Source organism: Euprymna scolopes, chromosome 11, assembly GCF_053919585.1.
Source record: "Euprymna scolopes isolate OS-2025 chromosome 11, ASM5391958v1, whole genome shotgun sequence".
In the NCBI taxonomy this organism is placed as follows: domain Eukaryota; kingdom Metazoa; phylum Mollusca; class Cephalopoda; order Sepiida; family Sepiolidae; genus Euprymna; species Euprymna scolopes.
The window spans coordinates 65,314,455-65,333,397 of record NC_136492.1 but is presented as its reverse complement, the minus strand read 5'-3'; the positions used below and the strand labels follow the sequence as shown (position 1 = coordinate 65,333,397).

The window sequence follows — 18,943 nt, the reverse complement described above, 5'->3', positions numbered from 1 at the left end:
CAAAATTGTTTTGGTTAATATGTATAAAAAAAACCAACACTTTTCTGATATTTTTCTTGAAAAGAAAAAATATTGTTTTCCATCATAGTTGTTTCTATGGAAAAAAATTGTTTCAAAACTTATTTTATTGAACCTTTTCTTAAAAAAATAAAATGTTAAGATACTTTCCATGAATAAAAAACATTTGATTTTCATTCATAATTGTTTCCATATTTATGTCTCCGAAGATTTTTTTGAAGCATTTGTTGAAAAAAATTTTTTTTTTAAATTAGTACACATTTTGGGAAGAAAATGAAAATATCTACTTCATATAATTAATCTTACACTAAGTCTTATCTTCTTGTACTAAAGTTTTGTTTTCAGCATTCTGAATTTATCAAGTGTTCATGTAGACTATTCACCATAAACTGCCGGAAAATGCTGATATGACCTTGGGTCAGGTTTATGATCAGTACAATCTTAAATCATATATTAGCTGTACTACCCAGGCGTTGCAGTGAAGTCATTTCAGTTTTTAACATATTTGTTTGCACATATTTTAAATCTAAGGTAGACAACCCCTATTACAATCTTAAATATAAAATAAATTATCTAGTTTACTGATTTTTATTTTTAGGTGACTATTTAAAAAGATTCTATATTAGCAGTCGTCTGGGCTGGACAAAGTAATATTTTGAAAATAAATCCTAGCGTAAACTGTTATTATATTGCCAATAACACAATTTAACAATAAACGAAAATTTGCTTCTGAAAATCAAAATTTTTAATGCTATTTGACCTGAGTTTGAAAATCTAACAAGATAGCATTTTAGATTTATATAACTAAAGATCAATTTCTTTATTTTTGAATTGCTTATGGTTGTGTCATCCCTACAGGGGTATGCACTCTTCTATTTCAGTGGACCTTATATTAGTTACCTAGTGTTGCATTGCTATAAAAACTGCAACTATCTATATAATTTCAAATCCTGACAAGATCACACGATTAAACTCAACCAATCAGAGACATCGATCTTTGCCCATGAGAACAAGTGAAGATAATGCCGAACTTTGTCATATGACAAATCATGTCTACACTAAAAAAAAAAACAAAAAAACATTTTTAAGTAACATGATACATACAAAGCATGCATGAAGGACTCGAATGAAAAAGAAGGCTTACCTGAAGATGTCTTTCAGAGCCGAAACTTTATTAGCAGGGTACTTGTTGACCTTATCTTTGTTGAGAAATGCCTCTGCATAAGCGAGAGGACCTGCGTTCACCTAGGAAAGAATAATATAAAGATTGAATGAAAACAGTTGAAACAAAAGAGCTCAAACTGATTATATATGACAAAAAAAAATAAAAATAAAAAATACAATAATTAATATTGTTTCATCGTATATTTTAGGGATGCCCAACCAATGGAACATGTGCCAACAATAGCATATTACATGATTACAAATAGCCAACTTAACTTCAAAGATAAAATTAAAAAAAAAAAAAAAAAAAAAAAAACGAGCATATTTATGAAAATACAGGTTCTCTGTTATTGCATCAAAATTTGAAAAATGAAATATTCAATTTCAAGTGAAATCAATGGTATCTACTGAATTGGCATGTCACAGTAATGAAAATATCCAAAAATTATGAAAACGATAAGGTAGAAAATTAACTATTAATGAAAACAGTTTTTGAGGACAATTAGCAAAAACTGAATTTTGTTATATTTTCCAAAGATTTTCAGTTTTCAGAAAATATTTACCTCCCTTTTGTTACAATTAGAATTCTCATTTTTTTTTTTTTTTTTTGCAAAACTATTTTCGCTAATTGTCTTCGAAAAATAGTTTCATTAATAATTAATTTTCTACCTGATCGTTTTTCATAATTTTTGGATATGTTCATGTACTGCGACATGACAATACCATTGGTTTTACTTGAATTTCAATGTTTCAATTTTCGAATTTCGCTACAATAATGAAGAATTAAAATACAATGAAATTGAAACTAATTTAGATTAAAAAAAAATGTACAATGGGAAATCGAGTTGTTGCATAAAAAAACATTTACTAAACTTAATTCGAATTAAAAAAAAATAGCAATTATTTAAATTTTTTGTTTTAATTTTCTTATCACTTTACATTCTACCAGATGCCAAACATTTAGTTTAGTTACTCCAACTGAGAGATCTTTTTAAGATTCTAACCGTCCCTTTAAGTGCTATTGTTTGTATTTCTTTTGCACTTGGTTCACTGGGTATATTCGTCAGATAGTTTGTGAAATTCTTTTTGTTGTTCCATGTGTATCTATTAACAAGCATGGCCAAAATTTTGCATGTTTTTTTTTTGTTTATTTTTTTTAAACCTGAATAACAAAATGTCAATGCCTTTTAAAATCAGTTACTAATTCTTAATGTAAATCAAATATTTTTACTGTTTGGATTATTCGGATTACTGCACTTATCTTAAATGCTGATCTCACATTTTGGCCGAGGTAATCTCTAACCTTCAGGTGCATTTTATCCAACTCAGGAACCTGCATTGAATTTCACACAGAACCGCGTATTTAGTCCACTGGGCTAGTTTGCTCTTGTGCTGTCAGATCTGAACAAGCACAAGTCTTAAACAATTTTGAATTGTATTCTTAGTGTCACCTACACTGGAATTTGAACCTTCAACGTATAGAAGAGTCTCACTTAGAGCTACAGATTCCAGAATTCAACAACGCACCCTTAGAAAGTTAGGAGTTACATCAGTCAAAACGTTGAGAGAATAACATCTAGGATGATAAAAGTTGTGTGATTATATCAATCCTCATCAAAAAAAAAATTCTTAAGTAAATTTAAAATTGTCATCTTGTATCTATCTGAAATTCTTTCCTCTACACTGCTATGCTATCCACACTATTATATACACACACACACACACACACATATATATATATATATAAGAGAGAAAGCTCAACGAGCCACGCTCCTCTTTGCTGGAGTGAAGTGGAAGAAGGATCTTTTTTATATTCAACTGGCGTGAAGTTTGAACAACTCAATTTGCGGCTCAAGAACGTCATTTTAGTGTGCTGTACTGCAAAATTGATATTTTTAAAACGTGAAAGAGATAGAAAAGCTAAACCTAAAAAAAAATAAATAATAAACATAGCGATTTGCATGTAATAAAAAGAATAGGAAAGAGAAGTTTTACTTGGAAATTAGACAGGAAAACCTGAAAATGTTAAACTTGTCAGTGTTGTGTAATATTTATTAACGAGGTGCTGCACTTGTCATGCACCATTTTTACTAAAAGATGGAAAGCAGCGTGGAAAAGACAAAGTCAATCTGTAGAAAGCTTTTCAAATGATTTTCTGAATTTTTAAAAACTTTTTTCTTGTGACATTTTTTATTGCTGAATGAATATATAAATTGTTTTTTTGTTGTTTTTTTAAAAGTTTATTCATAATTTATTTTTGTACACAATGTTGCCACATTATAATATATTATTACTATTATTATAATTCAAAGTTATTAAAAATATATCTTTAAGGTGAATAACTTAATATATTGATTTTATAACAATCAAATTACATTAATCATGCTGATAATCAGTATTATTTTGAAGATATATTTTAAACAATTTTTAAACAAAATACAGTAGAACCCCGAGATACGGCATTAATCGATTTTGGGGTTGGTGAAATTGCCATATGGCAGGGCCTAAGCAAAATTTTACATAATCTATATTAAAAATTAGTAACAAAATACAGTACAGTATATAATACACATGTATATAATCAAATAACATTATAAATAACACTGTAAGGCGGGGCAAACATCATAGCCAGAAAAACATTGTATTCCCCATCATAACCGGGGGGGGGGGGGGGGAGAAAAAGAAAAACGTATCCAGGACTACCGTATCCCGGGGTTCTATTGTATATTGATAACGTTTAACTTGAAAAACACTTTTCATTGCATTTTTTAAAAGGCCATTGACAAAATGCTGCAAATAACTAGTGTAATAAATAGACAACAAATAGTCAGATTTAAATAAATTTATATCTACACCCCCCAAAAAAAACCCCAAAGATTTTCTCAAATATTATCTTACACTGAAAGTGACATTCCCACTACCCATATTAACAAGATTCTTTGGTATCCACACCTGTATTCGACCACTTATTGGCGAAATAGACAGTTTATGAAATAAATGGATGATAACCAAATTTGCATTCAATTTTTTGGTGCCTATCCAAGCATTGCCAAAGATTTTTTTTTTACATGGTGGTCACTACTTATCAAGGCCCGGAAGCCACTCGGGGATAAGGGTTATTGCGTGTACAGTAATCAATGCTATAGCATTGTAGTAATCGTTAGTATTTGAGATTTGATAAAGTGTCTTACTTAAGGGGGCGGTTCATCAGGAATTTGTTTATGTTGGGCTTGAAGACTTCCAAGTTATAGTCAGTTGGGAAACAGGCAAACGGAAGGGAGTTCCACAGGCGTGCATTTCTAAGAAAGAAGCTTTGTTCATGGAATCTACGTTTTGATTTAGGCACAGATAAAGAGTGGGGAAAATTAATGACAGTGGTTTCAACTAGACGGGTGTTTATCAATGCAAAAGATGCCATGTAGTCATTTTAGTTTTTAATTTTAAAAATACATTGATATAATGAATATGAGAACATCCGGGTTCCTCCTCAGCAGACTGTCTGGTTAAGCCATAAATATCAGCAGTAGAGAAGCTAGAGGGAGACGTTGACAGAGAATGTTGTAAGCCTCACACTTAAGAATATGCCAGCTCCGACCACGAACACCCGTTTAATAAGAATATTTACTAGATTATTACTCGAATAGGTAGCCAAGACCACTCAGCTACTTCAAACGAATATATCTCTTTCCAGGACACATATCATAAATAAAACATTAGTTGTGCAGGCGAAAACCTTTTTATATTCTTCAATCAAAAAAATATGAGTTATTCCATTTGCTTATTTTATGATTGTGTGAAAAACACTCAAAACGAGAACAGTAATCAGAATAATTCAAATTCCTTTGACGACTTTAATTTTTCCATCATGATCAAAAACAGTTTCTAAATTACAAATTTTACATGTAGGACAACAATTTTTCAAAAATTAACTGAAGTAAGATACATTATTATAGTGCCAATAAAAAGCGGTTCGTCTGTCGGAATGACCATCTGTCATCTCCAGGATGATCATATGACTCGCACCGGAAATTTGTTTAAAGTGAAGCTGGTTTGTGCAGAACTTGCCTCACTCACGTCCTAACCAATCTGTTGCAGCATCAAGACAGATGACTGGAAACCAGGTGGGATGCACGAATTGTCGGACGTGTTGACGTCGTCCTACATAAAGTGCCTGGTATTCCCAAATAGTCACCCATCTAGTACTGGCCATGCTCAGTGTTGTTTAACTTTGTTGATCTTTTTTTTTGTCTGTTTTTCCAAAAGAGTTACCACATATGAAGGCGCGGAGGCCACTCAAGGATAAGGGTTAATGATCTAACGAGAACCAGTAGGTATGTGCAAAATGAATAGCCGATAATCAAAATGTATAAACATTTTGACCCCTTCCTTTACTTAAAAATTCACCAAAAATCAGGAAATTAACCAATTTTAATGAAATTGTCAGTATTTATCAAATAATGGACACAAATTATAATGAACCCATTGAATCTTAGTGGAAATGTATTTTAATTAAACAAAAAACATCTTTACTAAAGTTATGGTTTTTCAGTAATAAAAAAAAAATGAATGAATTTATTTTTGCTTTTTCTTATGAAAATAAAGCATCATAAATTGTAACGAAAAAAAAAAAAATTATTTTTTTCAGGAACATTACGAAAAAAGCTACTAAAGTCCATATTAATGAATTTGATATAACTCTAAGAAAAGTTAATTTCTTGAACTACCGATATTCTCACTTAATTAAGATTTGTTTATTTAATATTTTCACACAAAAAATTATAATTGCAAAAAAATATTTCCACTTATTTCTTTAGATTACATGTTTCATGTAATTTTTATATAAGATTATAATATTTTCCTTGCTTGAATGAACTTCCAGTGTAACATGATTTTTATTTAATCTTGTAAAATAGAAAAAAATTTTAATTTAAAAGTAGGAACACAGAAAAATAAATAAAAAAAATGGTAAAAATTATATATATGTTCACGGTAGGAACTACGGATGCACGATTGGAAAAAAAAAAAAGAAAGAAAACCAGCACTCCCTACCTTCCGCCAACTACCTGACGTCTTTCAGACAGCCTTTTAACTTCCTGACATTTTGGGCTTCCATAGACGACGGATTTAGCCGACAGTTTGTTTTTGTCTGTGCAAAGCCAGAATCTCTCGGGTTTTTTTTTTTTTTTTGGGGGGGGGGGTCTAATCAAGCTATTTTTTTTTGTACAAACAAGGTATTTTTTTAAAATTTATTTTATTTAATATGTTAAGAGTTTACTAATATCTTTGAAATAGACCCAGAAAACTAATATTTATCTTTAAAGGGATTTTTACACTGAATTAATTTAACTTCGAAATTTAACTGAACTTGTCAGCTTCTGAATGTCGTCGTGAAAACATTTTTCATTACAACTTTTTTCTTTTTTACAAGTGTATAAATATTATTTCCCTTTTGGAAATCAACTTCAGGCTTTACTCTTTCAAATACAATTAAAAAGTAGTCGGAAACGCACAAAAAGAAAAAGAAAGAATTATGATAAACCGGCTTTCAAAACTATGTCCCTTTATTCAAGAACCGGTGTGTCAACATGATTATGTCTTAACATTGCACAACAGTAAAAACACGATTTTGTATCCACTAACCCCATGAAAATGTTGATAATCTAATGCAACCCCCTCCCCAATCTACATTGTTTCTTGGAACACCCCATTTCATCTTGTAGGTCTGTCATTCATGCTAACAACCAACTATTATCACCAACATCCAACCATCCTTGCCTAATCTGATTCACTACCCTTCAAACATCCGGCTTTGACTTCATTTTTACTGTTATCCAAGTTTGCCCTGAATTTGTGGTGCACGCCAAATGGAGACACTCTAAACGACTGCTTCGCGTGTGGATCTTCTACCGTGCTACTGAATTTTCTTTTCTTGTTTTTGCTGTGGATGAGGCATCCTACCGGATGTGAGACATTCATCCGTTATTTTAGAAACTTCAGTCAAGAGAACTTTTTAAAGATTATAACCATCCCTTCAAATGCAATTGTTTATATCTCTCTTGCGCTTGGTTCACTGGGTATATTTGCCAGGTAGTTTTTTGTAATTATTTTTCATGAGTCCGGTTGCTCCTATAATTACTGCAATGATGGAGATCAAGATTCCAGTTTCTTTTCATATCGTACATACGACGTTGGTATTTCGTTATCTTTTCCCCGTCAGGCCTGTTTAATTCAGCATCATTAGGAATACTTACTTCAACTAAGGTTGACACTTTTCTACTCTTGTCCCCTATGTCAACAGTTCGATGATAAACTTAGATTAGCTTACTTAACATGGCCTTAATGGCAGGTGTATTATTATCTTAAACGAAACCAGTTTGATTGGTGAAAGTGACAACTGATATTGCAACAGAAACTTTAAATAGAGGAAAAAAACCGAAACCAAAATTAGTATTAATTTTTGAGATGAAGATTGATTATTTGTGTTCTTCAAATTACTATTCTCATCTTGAATGTTGTTTTCACATTTCAGTCAGCGTAACCTCTTCTTGCCAAACTCGGGAATCTTTCTGCCAAACTCGGGAATCTGGACAGAATTTTGAACTGAACCCTTCATTTAAACCACAGGGTACCGTGCTTTTGTTCTATTAGCTATGACTGGGTAGAAGTCCTAAGTAATTTCCAATTATATTCTGAGGGTCACCCGCACTGAGGATTAAACTTTCAACCTTCAAAAAGTAACTTTACAATCAAATTTTATCAAGTACCTTATCCACTATACCATGAGTCCTTCCTTGCAGATTCCCAGATTCGACAAGATATACCTCAAGAAGTTTCCAGGCTACAATGACTAAAATGTTGTAAAAATAACACTCAAGATAAGAACAGTAGTCCTAAGAATCCAAATAACCAAATTTTAGTATTTTGGAGTTTGTCTTTATCTTTTCTGTTAGATGCGTTCAGACACATCTACAGAGACTGTCCATTGGCTGATCGATCTGTGATGCTGAAGTTTTAAATAGCATTTTCATTACTAAATGTGCTGATTGTAACGGATGCATCCAATTATTTCAATAGTCTGTCATGCTTAAGTTGCAAATGTTTTGGGATTTTTTTTAGATGAAGATTGATAATTTGGTTTGGCTTGCTTTACGGCATATCAACTCTTATTAGGTTATTTGATGCTGAATCCAGTAATTTTGAAAAAAAAAAAAAAGAAGTTTTTCATGTTCCAAGTTGTTTATCTCTTCAAATATTTTTTCATGATGTTAGGTTTGGTTTTACAGCATACCAACCCTTTTCAGCTTCAATCATTTTGGCAAAAGACTTTATGCTTCAAATTATGCTTTCATTTATTCATAGTGTTTAGTTTGGTTGTTTTGTAGAGAAAAATTACTTTTTGTTTTTGCTTCGCAGAACATGATTGACTTTTGCAAAGGGTAAACAAAACAGACGATAACATCAATATTTGGTGCTTTTAAGTAAGGAAGCAACTGTTTTCAGACAGACCGATCTAGTCGTAGCAGAAGATATAATCTGGATTACTTGGATTATTGTAATGTGAGTCTTAAAGACAGATTTAGTTTTAATGACCTTGGAGGAAGATTAAATCTTGACAGTATAGAAAGAAGAGCAAACGTTGATGCCATGACTGTGTTGAAAGAATGGATAAGAGTTCTTGAGTTAGTAGAGGCAACACAATTAAGATACGAGATTCAGTTCACAGGTAGAAAGCCAAGGAACACATGGGAGAAGATGATAAAAATGGACCCAAGGGAAAGAGGGATAAATAAAAGATACTTACACAGAATAGGGACCGTGTTATCAAAGACCTGGCTACAGATAGGTTAGTTTGGAAGTCAAGTTTTTAAAACCACACAACACATGCCAGCAAGTAAACTGAACGTTAAATCGAATAGGATGATTTTTGTTGGTCTACCCAATTTGTATTGGCAGTAGCATTTTTGTCCCTATACTACACTAATGTTTGAAGTAGCACTTCATCCGTAGGTTACACTTAAGTTTGAAATATTTTCACCTTTCATGCTTCAGGTTGACATTTTTAGCACTAAAAGTGTAGATTGATTGGTCGAGGCTTAAGTTTGAAAATCCATTTTTATCAATCGGTCAAGCTTAATTTTGAAATAGTATATAACAAATGGCTTTAATCAGTTTAACTGCTTAAACAATATTGATGAATTTAAAACCATTAATTGTGTCTTCATGAAATACAATGTATGGTCATTTCATATATAAAAAAAAAAATTGATACTCATTCGAATACTTACGCTATGTTTAGTAGTTAAAAATGTGACTATGAGGAGTAACTGGGTGTGTAAGCTCTTTAGCTTGAACCTAAACTGGTTACTCTTTGAAAAGGCACTTTATTTCAATTATTCACTACACTATAAATGGATCTCAGCCTAACTGGGGGTAAAACCATGAATAAATTAATATCTTGTCACAGGTAGTATACATGGCATAATCATACGTCAACGTTTTTTAGATGAGGCGTGATAAATTGGATTATATGGACTATTTTTTCTCGTTTTGGACGTTATTCTCACAACATTTCAGCCAATGTAACCTTTGACCTTCTTTTCAGGTGTATTTCGTCACACTTGGGAATCTGCATAAAATTACTAATGAAATCCTTTATTTAACCCTCATGGGTAGACTGGTCTTGTTCTGTCAGCCATGGCCGGTTAGAAATCCTAAGTAATTCTTAATTATATTCATTATGTAAGCTGTACAGAAGATTGCACCTTTAACTTACAGAAGCCTATCACTTGATTATCACTTATTTTATCCATTGCATCAGCCTGTCTTGATTGATTATCACTTTATCCGTTGCGTCAGTCTGTCACACTTAAGTTTTAAATAACAGTTTTAGGTCTGCCCACACATTACTATTAGAAGTTCTGTTCATTCGTTCATTGATCTGTCACACTTACATTTGAAATAGCATTTGTCTTGGTCTATCACATTTTTGGATTACTATTAAGTCAACACTTAAGGCCCAAAACCACTAGAGTACGTTTAAAATACCATTTGTCAATAAATAACATGTAAGTGTGAAACTGCATCTTCATCGCTAAACAGGTTGGTTCAATGGAGTGATTTTAAGACATTATATAAACAATTATTATAGATAAAATAGTTATTCTCAGACACATGTTTTGCCAACTCTACAGCTCATCAGTGCAGCTGACTATACTGAAGTTTTATTCTGGATTAACTCCTACCGAAATGCAATTCTTGACAAAACAAACAAAACAAAAAAATCGACATATTTGTATAGTTTCATTCCTGTTTTCTGCTCATCCTACAAAGTAATTATGGCAAATTGATGCCTTCTGTTTTGGGCTGAGCCAAACAAACACGTTCGTCGTTACATGACACAAATGGAGACAAATTGAAGAGGAGGTCGGGTATAGGCGAAGGTCCAAAACATGTCCAAAGTAAAACAAATACAATAAAAGGAGAAAACAAATGAAAAGCCTGCAATTACTGAAAAGTGTTTTTTTATTACAACAGAAAGATGGTAAGAAAATATGACAGGGATGGGGGAGAGGAGATGAAGAAAAGAACTCCTCTCCTTCTTCATCTCCTCTCCTCCACGAGATGATAGAGAGGGATGTAGAAAGAGTTTGTACATCTTTTGGAAAAAAATGTAAAAGATTGAAAGGTCCTATTCAGTGAGATAGAGAATGGTAAGTGTAAAGGAAGAGAATAAAAGAGAGGAGAAGAGAGAATGAGAAAGAGAGGGGAGGAGAAATTGAGAGAGGACAGGGGAGATTGAGAGAGGAGAGACCGAGAGAGAGAGAGAGAAGGGAGGAGAGAATGAGAGAGAGAGAGAGAAGGGAGGAGAGAATGAGAGAGAGAGAGAGAGAAGGGAGGAGAGAATGAGAGGGAGAGAGAAGGGAGGAGAGAATGAGAGGGAGAGAGAAGGGAGGAGAGAATGAGAGACAGAGAGAGAAGGGAGGAGAGAATGAGACAGAGAGAGAAGGGAGGAGAGAATGAGACAGAGAGAGAAGGGAGGAGAGAATGAGAGACAGAGAGAGAAGGGAGGAGAGAATGAGAGACAGAGAGAGAAGGGAGGAGAGAATGAGAGACAGAGAGAGAAGGGAGGAGAGAATGAGAGACAGAGAGAGAAGGGAGGAGAGAATGAGAGACAGAGAGAGAAGGGAGGAGAGAATGAGAGACAGAGAGAGAAGGGAGGAGAGAATGAGAGACAGAGAGAGAAGGGAGGAGAGAATGAGAGACAGAGAGAGAAGGGAGGAGAGAATGAGAGACAGAGAGAGACGGGAGGAGAGAATGAGAGAGAGAGAGAAGGGAGGAGAGAATGAGAGACAGAGAGAGAAGGGAGGAGAGAATGAGAGACAGAGAGAAGGGAGGAGAGAATGAGAGACAGAGAGAAGGGAGGAGAGAATGAGAGACAGAGAGAGAAGGGAGGAGAGAATGAGAAACAGAGAGAGAAGGGAGGACAGAATGAGAGACAGAGAGAGAAGGGAGGAGAGAATTAGAGACAGAGAGAGAAGGGAGGAGAGAATGAGAGACAGAGAGAGAAGGGAGGAGAGAATGAGAGACAGAGAGAGAAGGGAGGAGAGAATGAGAGAGAGAGAGAGAAGGGAGGAGAGAATGATAGACAGAGAGAGAAGGGAGGAGAGAATGAGAGAGAGAGAGAGAAGGGAGGAGAGAATGAGAGAGAGAGAGAGAAGGGAGGAGAGAATGAGAGACAGAGAGAGAAGGGAGGAGAGAATGAGAGACAGAGAGAGAAGGGAGGAGAGAATGAGAGACAGAGAGAGAAGGGAGGAGAGAATGAGAGACAGAGAGAGAAGGGAGGAGAGAATGAGAGACAGAGAGAGAAGGGAGGAGAGAATGAGAGACAGAGAGAGAAGGGAGGAGAGAATGAGAGACAGAGAGAGAAGGGAGGAGAGAATGAGAGACAGAGAGAGAAGGGAGGAGAGAATGAGAGACAGAGAGAGAAGGGAGGAGAGAATGAGAGACAGAGAGAGAAGGGAGGAGAGAATTAGAGAGAGAGAAGGGAGGAGAGAATTAGAGAGAGAGAAGGGAGGAGAGAATGAGAGAGAGAGAAGGGAGGAGAGAATGAGAGAGAGAGAGAAGGGAGGAGAGAATGAGAGAGAGAGAGAAGGGAGGAGAGAATGAGAGAGAGAGAAGGGAGGAGAGAATGAGAGAGAGAGAAGGGAGGAGAGAATGAGAGAGAGAGAGAAGGGAGGAGAGAATGAGAGAGAGAGAGAAGGGAGGAGAGAATGAGAGAGAGAGAGAAGGGAGGAGAGAATGAGAGAGAGAGAGAGAAGGGAGGAGAGAATGAGAGAGAGAGAGAAGGGAGGAGAGAATGAGAGAGAGAGAGAGAAGGGAGGAGAGAATGAGAGAGAGAGAGAAGGGAGGAGAGAATGAGAGAGAGAGAGAAGGGACGAGAGAATGTGAGAGAGAGAAGGGAGGAGACAATGAGAGAGAGAGAGAGAGAGGAGAAGGGAGGAGACAATGAGAGAGAGAAGGGAGGAGACAATGAGAGAGAGAGAAGGGAGGAGACAATGAGAGAGAGAGAAGGGAGGAGACAATGAGAGAGAGAGAGGAGACAATGAGAGAGAGAAGGAAGGAGACAATGAGAGAGAAGGGAGGAGACAATGAGAGAGAAGGGAGGAGAGAATGAGAGAGAGAGAGAGAGAAGGGAGGAGAGAATGATAGACAGAGAGAGAAGGGAGGAGAGAATGATAGACAGAGAGAGAAGGGAGGAGAGAATGAGAGACAGAGAGAGAAGGGAGGAGAGAATGAGAGACAGAGAGAGAAGGGAGGAGAGAATGAGAGACAGAGAGAGAAGGGAGGAGAGAATGAGAGACAGAGAGAGAAGGGAGGAGAGAATGAGAGACAGAGAGAGAAGGGAGGAGAGAATGAGAGACAGAGAGAGAAGGGAGGAGAGAATGAGAGACAGAGAAAGAAGGGAGGAGAGAATGAGAGACAGAGAGAGAAGGGAGGAGAGAATGAGAGACAGAGAGAGAAGGGAGGAGAGAATGAGAGACAGAGAGAGAAGGGAGGAGAGAATGAGAGACAGAGAGAGAAGGGAGGAGAGAATGAGAGACAGAGAGAGAAGGGAGGAGAGAATGAGAGAGAGAGAGAGAAGGGAGGAGAGAATGAGAGAGAGAGAAGGGAGGAGAGAATGAGAGAGAGAGAAGGGAGGAGAGAATGAGAGAGAGAGAAGGGAGGAGAGAATGAGAGAGAGAGAGAAGGGAGGAGAGAATGAGAGAGAGGTAAGGGAGGAGAGAATAAGAGACAGAGAGAGAAGGGAGGGGAGAATGAGAGACAGAGAGAGAAGGGAGGAGAGAATGAGAGACAGAGAGAGAAGGGAGGAGAGAATGAGAGAGAGAGAGAGGGGAGGAGAGAATTAGAGACAGAGAGAGAAGGGAGGAGAGAATGAGAGACAGAGAGAGAAGGGAGGAGAGAATGAGAGACAGAGAGAGAAGGGAGGAGAGAATGAGAGACAGAGAGAGAAGGGAGGAGAGAATGAGAGACAGAGAGAGAAGGGAGGAGAGAATGAGAGACAGAGAGAGAAGGGAGGAGAGAATTAGAGACAGAGAGAGAAGGGAGGAGAGAATTAGAGACAGAGAGAGAAGGGAGGAGAGAATGAGAGAGAGAGAAGGGAGGAGAGAATGAGAGAGAGAGAGAAGGGAGGAGAGAATGAGAGAGAGAGAGAAGGGAGGAGAGAATGAGAGAGAGGTAAGGGAGGAGAGAATAAGAGACAGAGAGAGAAGGGAGGGGAGAATGAGAGACAGAGAGAGAAGGGAGGAGAGAATGAGAGACAGAGAGAGAAGGGAGGAGAGAATGAGAGACAGAGAGAGAAGGGAGGAGAGAATGAGAGACAGAGAGAGACGGGAGGAGAGAATGAGAGAGAGAGAGAAGGGAGGAGAGAATGAGAGACAGAGAGAGAAGGGAGGAGAGAATGAGAGACAGAGAGAAGGGAGGAGAGAATGAGAGACAGAGAGAAGGGAGGAGAGAATGAGAGACAGAGAGAGAAGGGAGGAGAGAATGAGAAACAGAGAGAGAAGGGAGGAGAGAATGAGAGACAGAGAGAGAAGGGAGGAGAGAATGAGAGACAGAGAGAGAAGGGAGGAGAGAATGAGAGACAGAGAGAGAAGGGAGGAGAGAATGAGAGAGAGAGAGAGAAGGGAGGAGAGAATGATAGACAGAGAGAGAAGGGAGGAGAGAATGAGAGAGAGAGAGAGAAGGGAGGAGAGAATGAGAGACAGAGAGAGAAGGGAGGAGAGAATGAGAGACAGAGAGAGAAGGGAGGAGAGAATGAGAGACAGAGAGAGAAGGGAGGAGAGAATGAGGGACAGAGAGAGAAGGGAGGAGAGAATGAGAGACAGAGAGAGAAGGGAGGAGAGAATGAGAGACAGAGAGAGAAGGGAGGAGGGAATGAGAGACAGAGAGAGAAGGGAGGAGAGAATGAGAGACAGAGAGAGAAGGGAGGAGAGAATGAGAGACAGAGAGAGAAGGGAGGAGAGAATGAGAGACAGAGAGAGAAGGGAGGAGAGAATGAGAGACAGAGAAGGGAGGAGAGAATGAGAGAGAGAGAAGGGAGGAGAGAATGAGAGAGAGAGAGAAGGGAGGAGAGAATGAGAGAGAGAGAAGGGAGGAGAGAATGAGAGAGAGAGAAGGGAGGAGAGAATGAGAGAGAGAGAAGGGAGGAGAGAATGAGAGAGAGAGAGAAGGGAGGAGAGAATGAGAGAGAGAGAGAAGGGAGGAGAGAATGAGAGAGAGAGAGAAGGGAGGAGAGAATGAGAGAGAGAGAGAAGGGAGGAGAGAATGAGAGAGAGAGAGAAGGGAGGAGAGAATGAGAGAGAGAGAGAGAGAAGGGAGGAGAGAATGAGAGAGAGAGAGAAGGGAGGAGAGAATGAGAGAGAGAGAGAAGGGAGGAGAGAATGTGAGAGAGAGAAGGGAGGAGACAATGAGAGAGAGAGAGAGAGGAGAAGGGAGGAGACAATGAGAGAGAGAGAAGGGAGGAGACAATGAGAGAGAGAGAGGAGACAATGAGAGAGAGAAGGAAGGAGACAATGAGAGAGAGAAGGGAGGAGACAATGAGAGAGAGAAGGGAGGAGACAATGAGAGAGAGAAGGGAGGAGACAATGAGAGAGAGAAGGGAGGAGACAATGAGAGAGAGAAGGGAGGAGACAATGAGAGAGAGAAGGGAGGAGACAATGAGAGAGAGAAGGGAGGAGACAATGAGAGAGAGAAGGAAGGAGACAATGAGAGAGAGAAGGGAGGAGACAATGAGAGAGAGAAGGGAGGAGACAATGAGAGAGAGAAGGGAGGAGACAATGAGAGAGAGAAGGGAGGAGACAATGAGAGAGAGAAGGGAGGAGACAATGAGAGAGAGAAGGGAGGAGACAATGAGAGAGAGAGAGAAGGGAGGAGGCAATGAGAGAGAGAGAGAAGGGAGGAGACAATGAGAGAGAGAGAGAAGGGAGGAGACAATGAGAGAGAGAGAAGGGAGGAGACAATGAGAGAGAGAGAGAAGGGAGGAGAGAATAGAGAGAGAAGGGAGGAGAGAATGAGAGAGAGAAGGGAGGAGAGAATGAGAGAGAGAAGGGAGGAGACAATGAGAGAGAGAAGGGAGGAGACAATGAGAGAGAGAAGGGAGGAGAGAATGAGAGAGAGAAGGGAGGAGAGAATGAGAGAGAGAAGGGAGGAGAGAATGAGAGAGAGAGAATGAGAGAGAGAGAGAGAAGGGAGGAGAGAATGAGAGAGAGAGAGAGAGAAGGGAGGAGAGAATGAGAGAGAGAAGGGAGGAGAGAATGAGAGAGAGAGGAGGAGAGAATGAGAGAGAGAGGAGGAGAGAATGAGAGAGAGAGGAGGAGAGAATGAGAGAGAGAGGAGGAGAGAATGAGAGAGAGAGGAGGAGAGAATGAGAGAGAGAGAAGGTAGAAGAGAATGAGAGAGAGAGAAGGGAGGAGAGAATGAGAGAGAGAGAAGGGAGGAGAGAATGAGAGAGAGAGAGAAGGGAGGGGAGAATGCGAGAGAGAAAAGGGAGGAGAGAATATGAGAGAGAGAAGGGAAGAGAGAATGAGAGAGAAGGGAGGAGAAAGAATACAAAAACCATAAGGAAAAAGAGTAGGAGAGAATGGTAGATGTGAAGAAAAACAGAGTATGGTTCTACAAGAAAGAAAGAAAGAAAGAAAAGAGCCTTAGTTGATTTATTTTATGACATATCAAACGTTTTCAGGTTATTTAATGTTGAATCTACTAGTTTTGAAAAAATGTTTCATGCTGTGAGTTCTTTATATTTTTTAATATTTATTCATGATGTTTGGTTTGTTTTATGGCATATCAACACTTTTGGATTATTTAATGCACAATTCAGCCATTTTGAAAAATTTTTTAGAATTCATATATTTATTGATGTTTAGTTTGGTTGTTTTGTAGAGATTTTCTTTTTTTTTTTTTTTTTTTTTGCTTTGCAGTTTTGCAAAGGGAAAGGGGGAAAAAGCAATAATATCAATGTTTGGTGCATTTTAAATCAGAACGTAGATATCTTCAGACAGTCTAATATGTTAGCACTAGGAAAAAGGAAGAGGAAGATAGTAATAATTAAAACAAGAGAAAAAGAATAACAAAGGCTGCGATAAAGAGATTGAGAAGGAGGGAGAGGTAGAGATCTGGGAAGAGGAATATAGTAACTGCTGAAGAGAAATAGAAATAAAGTGAAAGGATGCTAAATTCTAAGAAAATAAAAAACAGTTATAAGAGTGAGAATAAATGATATGGATTAAAAACAACAATTGGAAAAGAGAGAAAATGGTTGTTGTATTATTTGGATTATTCAGAATATTATTCTCATCTTGGGTGTTATTCCCAACATTTCAGCCAAAGTAACCTCTGACCTTTTCAGTTGTATCTTGCTGAACTCATTAATTTGTATGAACGGAACCCTTTATTTAATCCACAAGAATGATTCAAATAATACAAATTAAAAGAGGAAAGAGACTGAAAAGGAAGGAAAAGTAGGGGTCTGGATAGAGGAATATGGAAGTGCTGAAGAAAATAGAAATAATGAGAGCATAACCAAGAGAAGGATAAAAGTCTAAGACAAATGATAAAAACAAATTTATAATAAAACTTTACATTCTATAGAATGAAGTTTTTATACAAATTTAATATGATCGTAAATTATCATTAACAAAGTGAAAGGATGAAGAAAGTCGATAGGGTCGGAGGAAGAAAGTCGATAGGGTCGGAGGAAGAAAGTCGATAGGGTCGGAGGAAGAAAGTCGATAGGGTCGGAGGAAGAAAGTCGATAGGGTCGGAGGAAGAAAGTCGATAGGGTCGGAGGAAGAAAGTCGATAGGGTCGGAGGATTGGTTGGTTGTTTTTGTTTTACGGCATATCAACCCGTTTCGGGTTATTTAATGCCGAATCCAAAGATTTTGAAGAAAAATTTCTTTAGTAGAATATATTTGTTGTTTTCACGTCGGTTTCTATTTAACCCATAGTTGGGACCCTAACAGGTACTACCACTCCGGGTCAGAGTGGACCTGGGAGCAATGGTAATTAAAGGGTGGCTCCACACTCCTCAAAGCCCACAAGCTGGGGCCTCACCACTGGATATAGTTTAAGGTCATATCCAGGACCCCCATTGAGGGATTTTTACCCTCTGCAGGGGGGCAGTCGGCGTATTCTAATGCCCCACCGACAGGGCCGAGGGTCGGAGGAAGAAAGTCGATAGGGTCGAAGGAAGAAAGTCGATAGGGTCGGAGGAAGAAAGTCGATAGGGTCGGAGGAAGAAAGTCGATAGGGTCGGAGGAAGAAAGTCGATAGGGTCGGAGGAAGAAAGTCGATAGGGTCGGAGGAAGAAAGTCGATAGGGTCGGAGGAAGAAAGTCGATAGGGTCGGAGGAAGAAAGTCGATAGGGTCGGAGGAAGAAAGTCGATAGGGTCGGAGGAAGAAAGTCGATAGGGTCGGAGGAAGAAAGTCGATAGAGTTGGAGGAAGAAAGTCGATAGAGTTGGAGGAAGAAAGTCGATAGAGTCGGATGAAGAAAGCAGAAAGGCATGAGGCAGAAAGCGGCAAAGGAAGAAAAGGAAAAATAAAAAGATAAGGAAACTTTGAAAAATGTAGGATTAGAAAATGAGGATGAAAACGAAAGGAAAGTAGAAGGAGGAGAATTAAAAACAAAATGCTGATAAAGGATTTACAATAACTAAAACATTCAGAAAAAATAGAATGGCAAAACATGGCAAAACAACAAATTAACTAAAAAACTAGTCGAGCCAATCATTTTGTCTTTGTATTGTTTTTCTTTTACACATCAGAATGATATAATAAGCTCAAAAAAATAAAATAAAATAAATAAATAAATCACAAAATATTTTCCCTTTTTTGTTTTCATCTAGTTTTCTTTCCTTCTTATTTTGTTTCTTGAGATTCCACCAAACATTTCTCCATTTTTCTTCTCCCCTCTTTCTCTCGCATGCAATTTCTTATTACTCTTTCTCTCGACACTGTCATTCTTCCGTTCGTATTCTTCTCAACTCCTCTTCTCTCATACATTTCCCTTTTTAATTTTGGTATTCACGTAAAGAAGTTACCGTTCTGAAATAATAATGTTATTATTTAGAAACCCATTCTTAACATGGGGAGGGGAGGGTGATTTTGTACTTTCTAACAATTTCATTAAAATATAAAACTTGAAAATATATGAAATAAATAATTTTTTTAAAAAATAGCACGGTAACTTATCTGCATAAA

The 18,943-nt window shown here is 37.5% G+C and overlaps 1 protein-coding gene across 23 annotated transcripts in view; it reads right to left on the bottom strand.

Annotated features, from left to right (window-relative positions):
* LOC145287890 (dedicator of cytokinesis protein 9-like) overlaps positions 1 to 18,943 on the bottom strand; it is a 718,435-nt gene that overhangs the window by 82,560 nt on the left and 616,932 nt on the right. For all 23 annotated transcript variants that reach the window (XM_080135819.1, XM_080135816.1, XM_080135818.1 and 20 more), the window contains one exon: positions 1,163 to 1,263. In XM_080135819.1, coding sequence (XP_079991945.1) covers positions 1,163 to 1,263 — 101 coding nt within the window. The remainder of the gene's footprint in view (positions 1 to 1,162; positions 1,264 to 18,943) is intronic.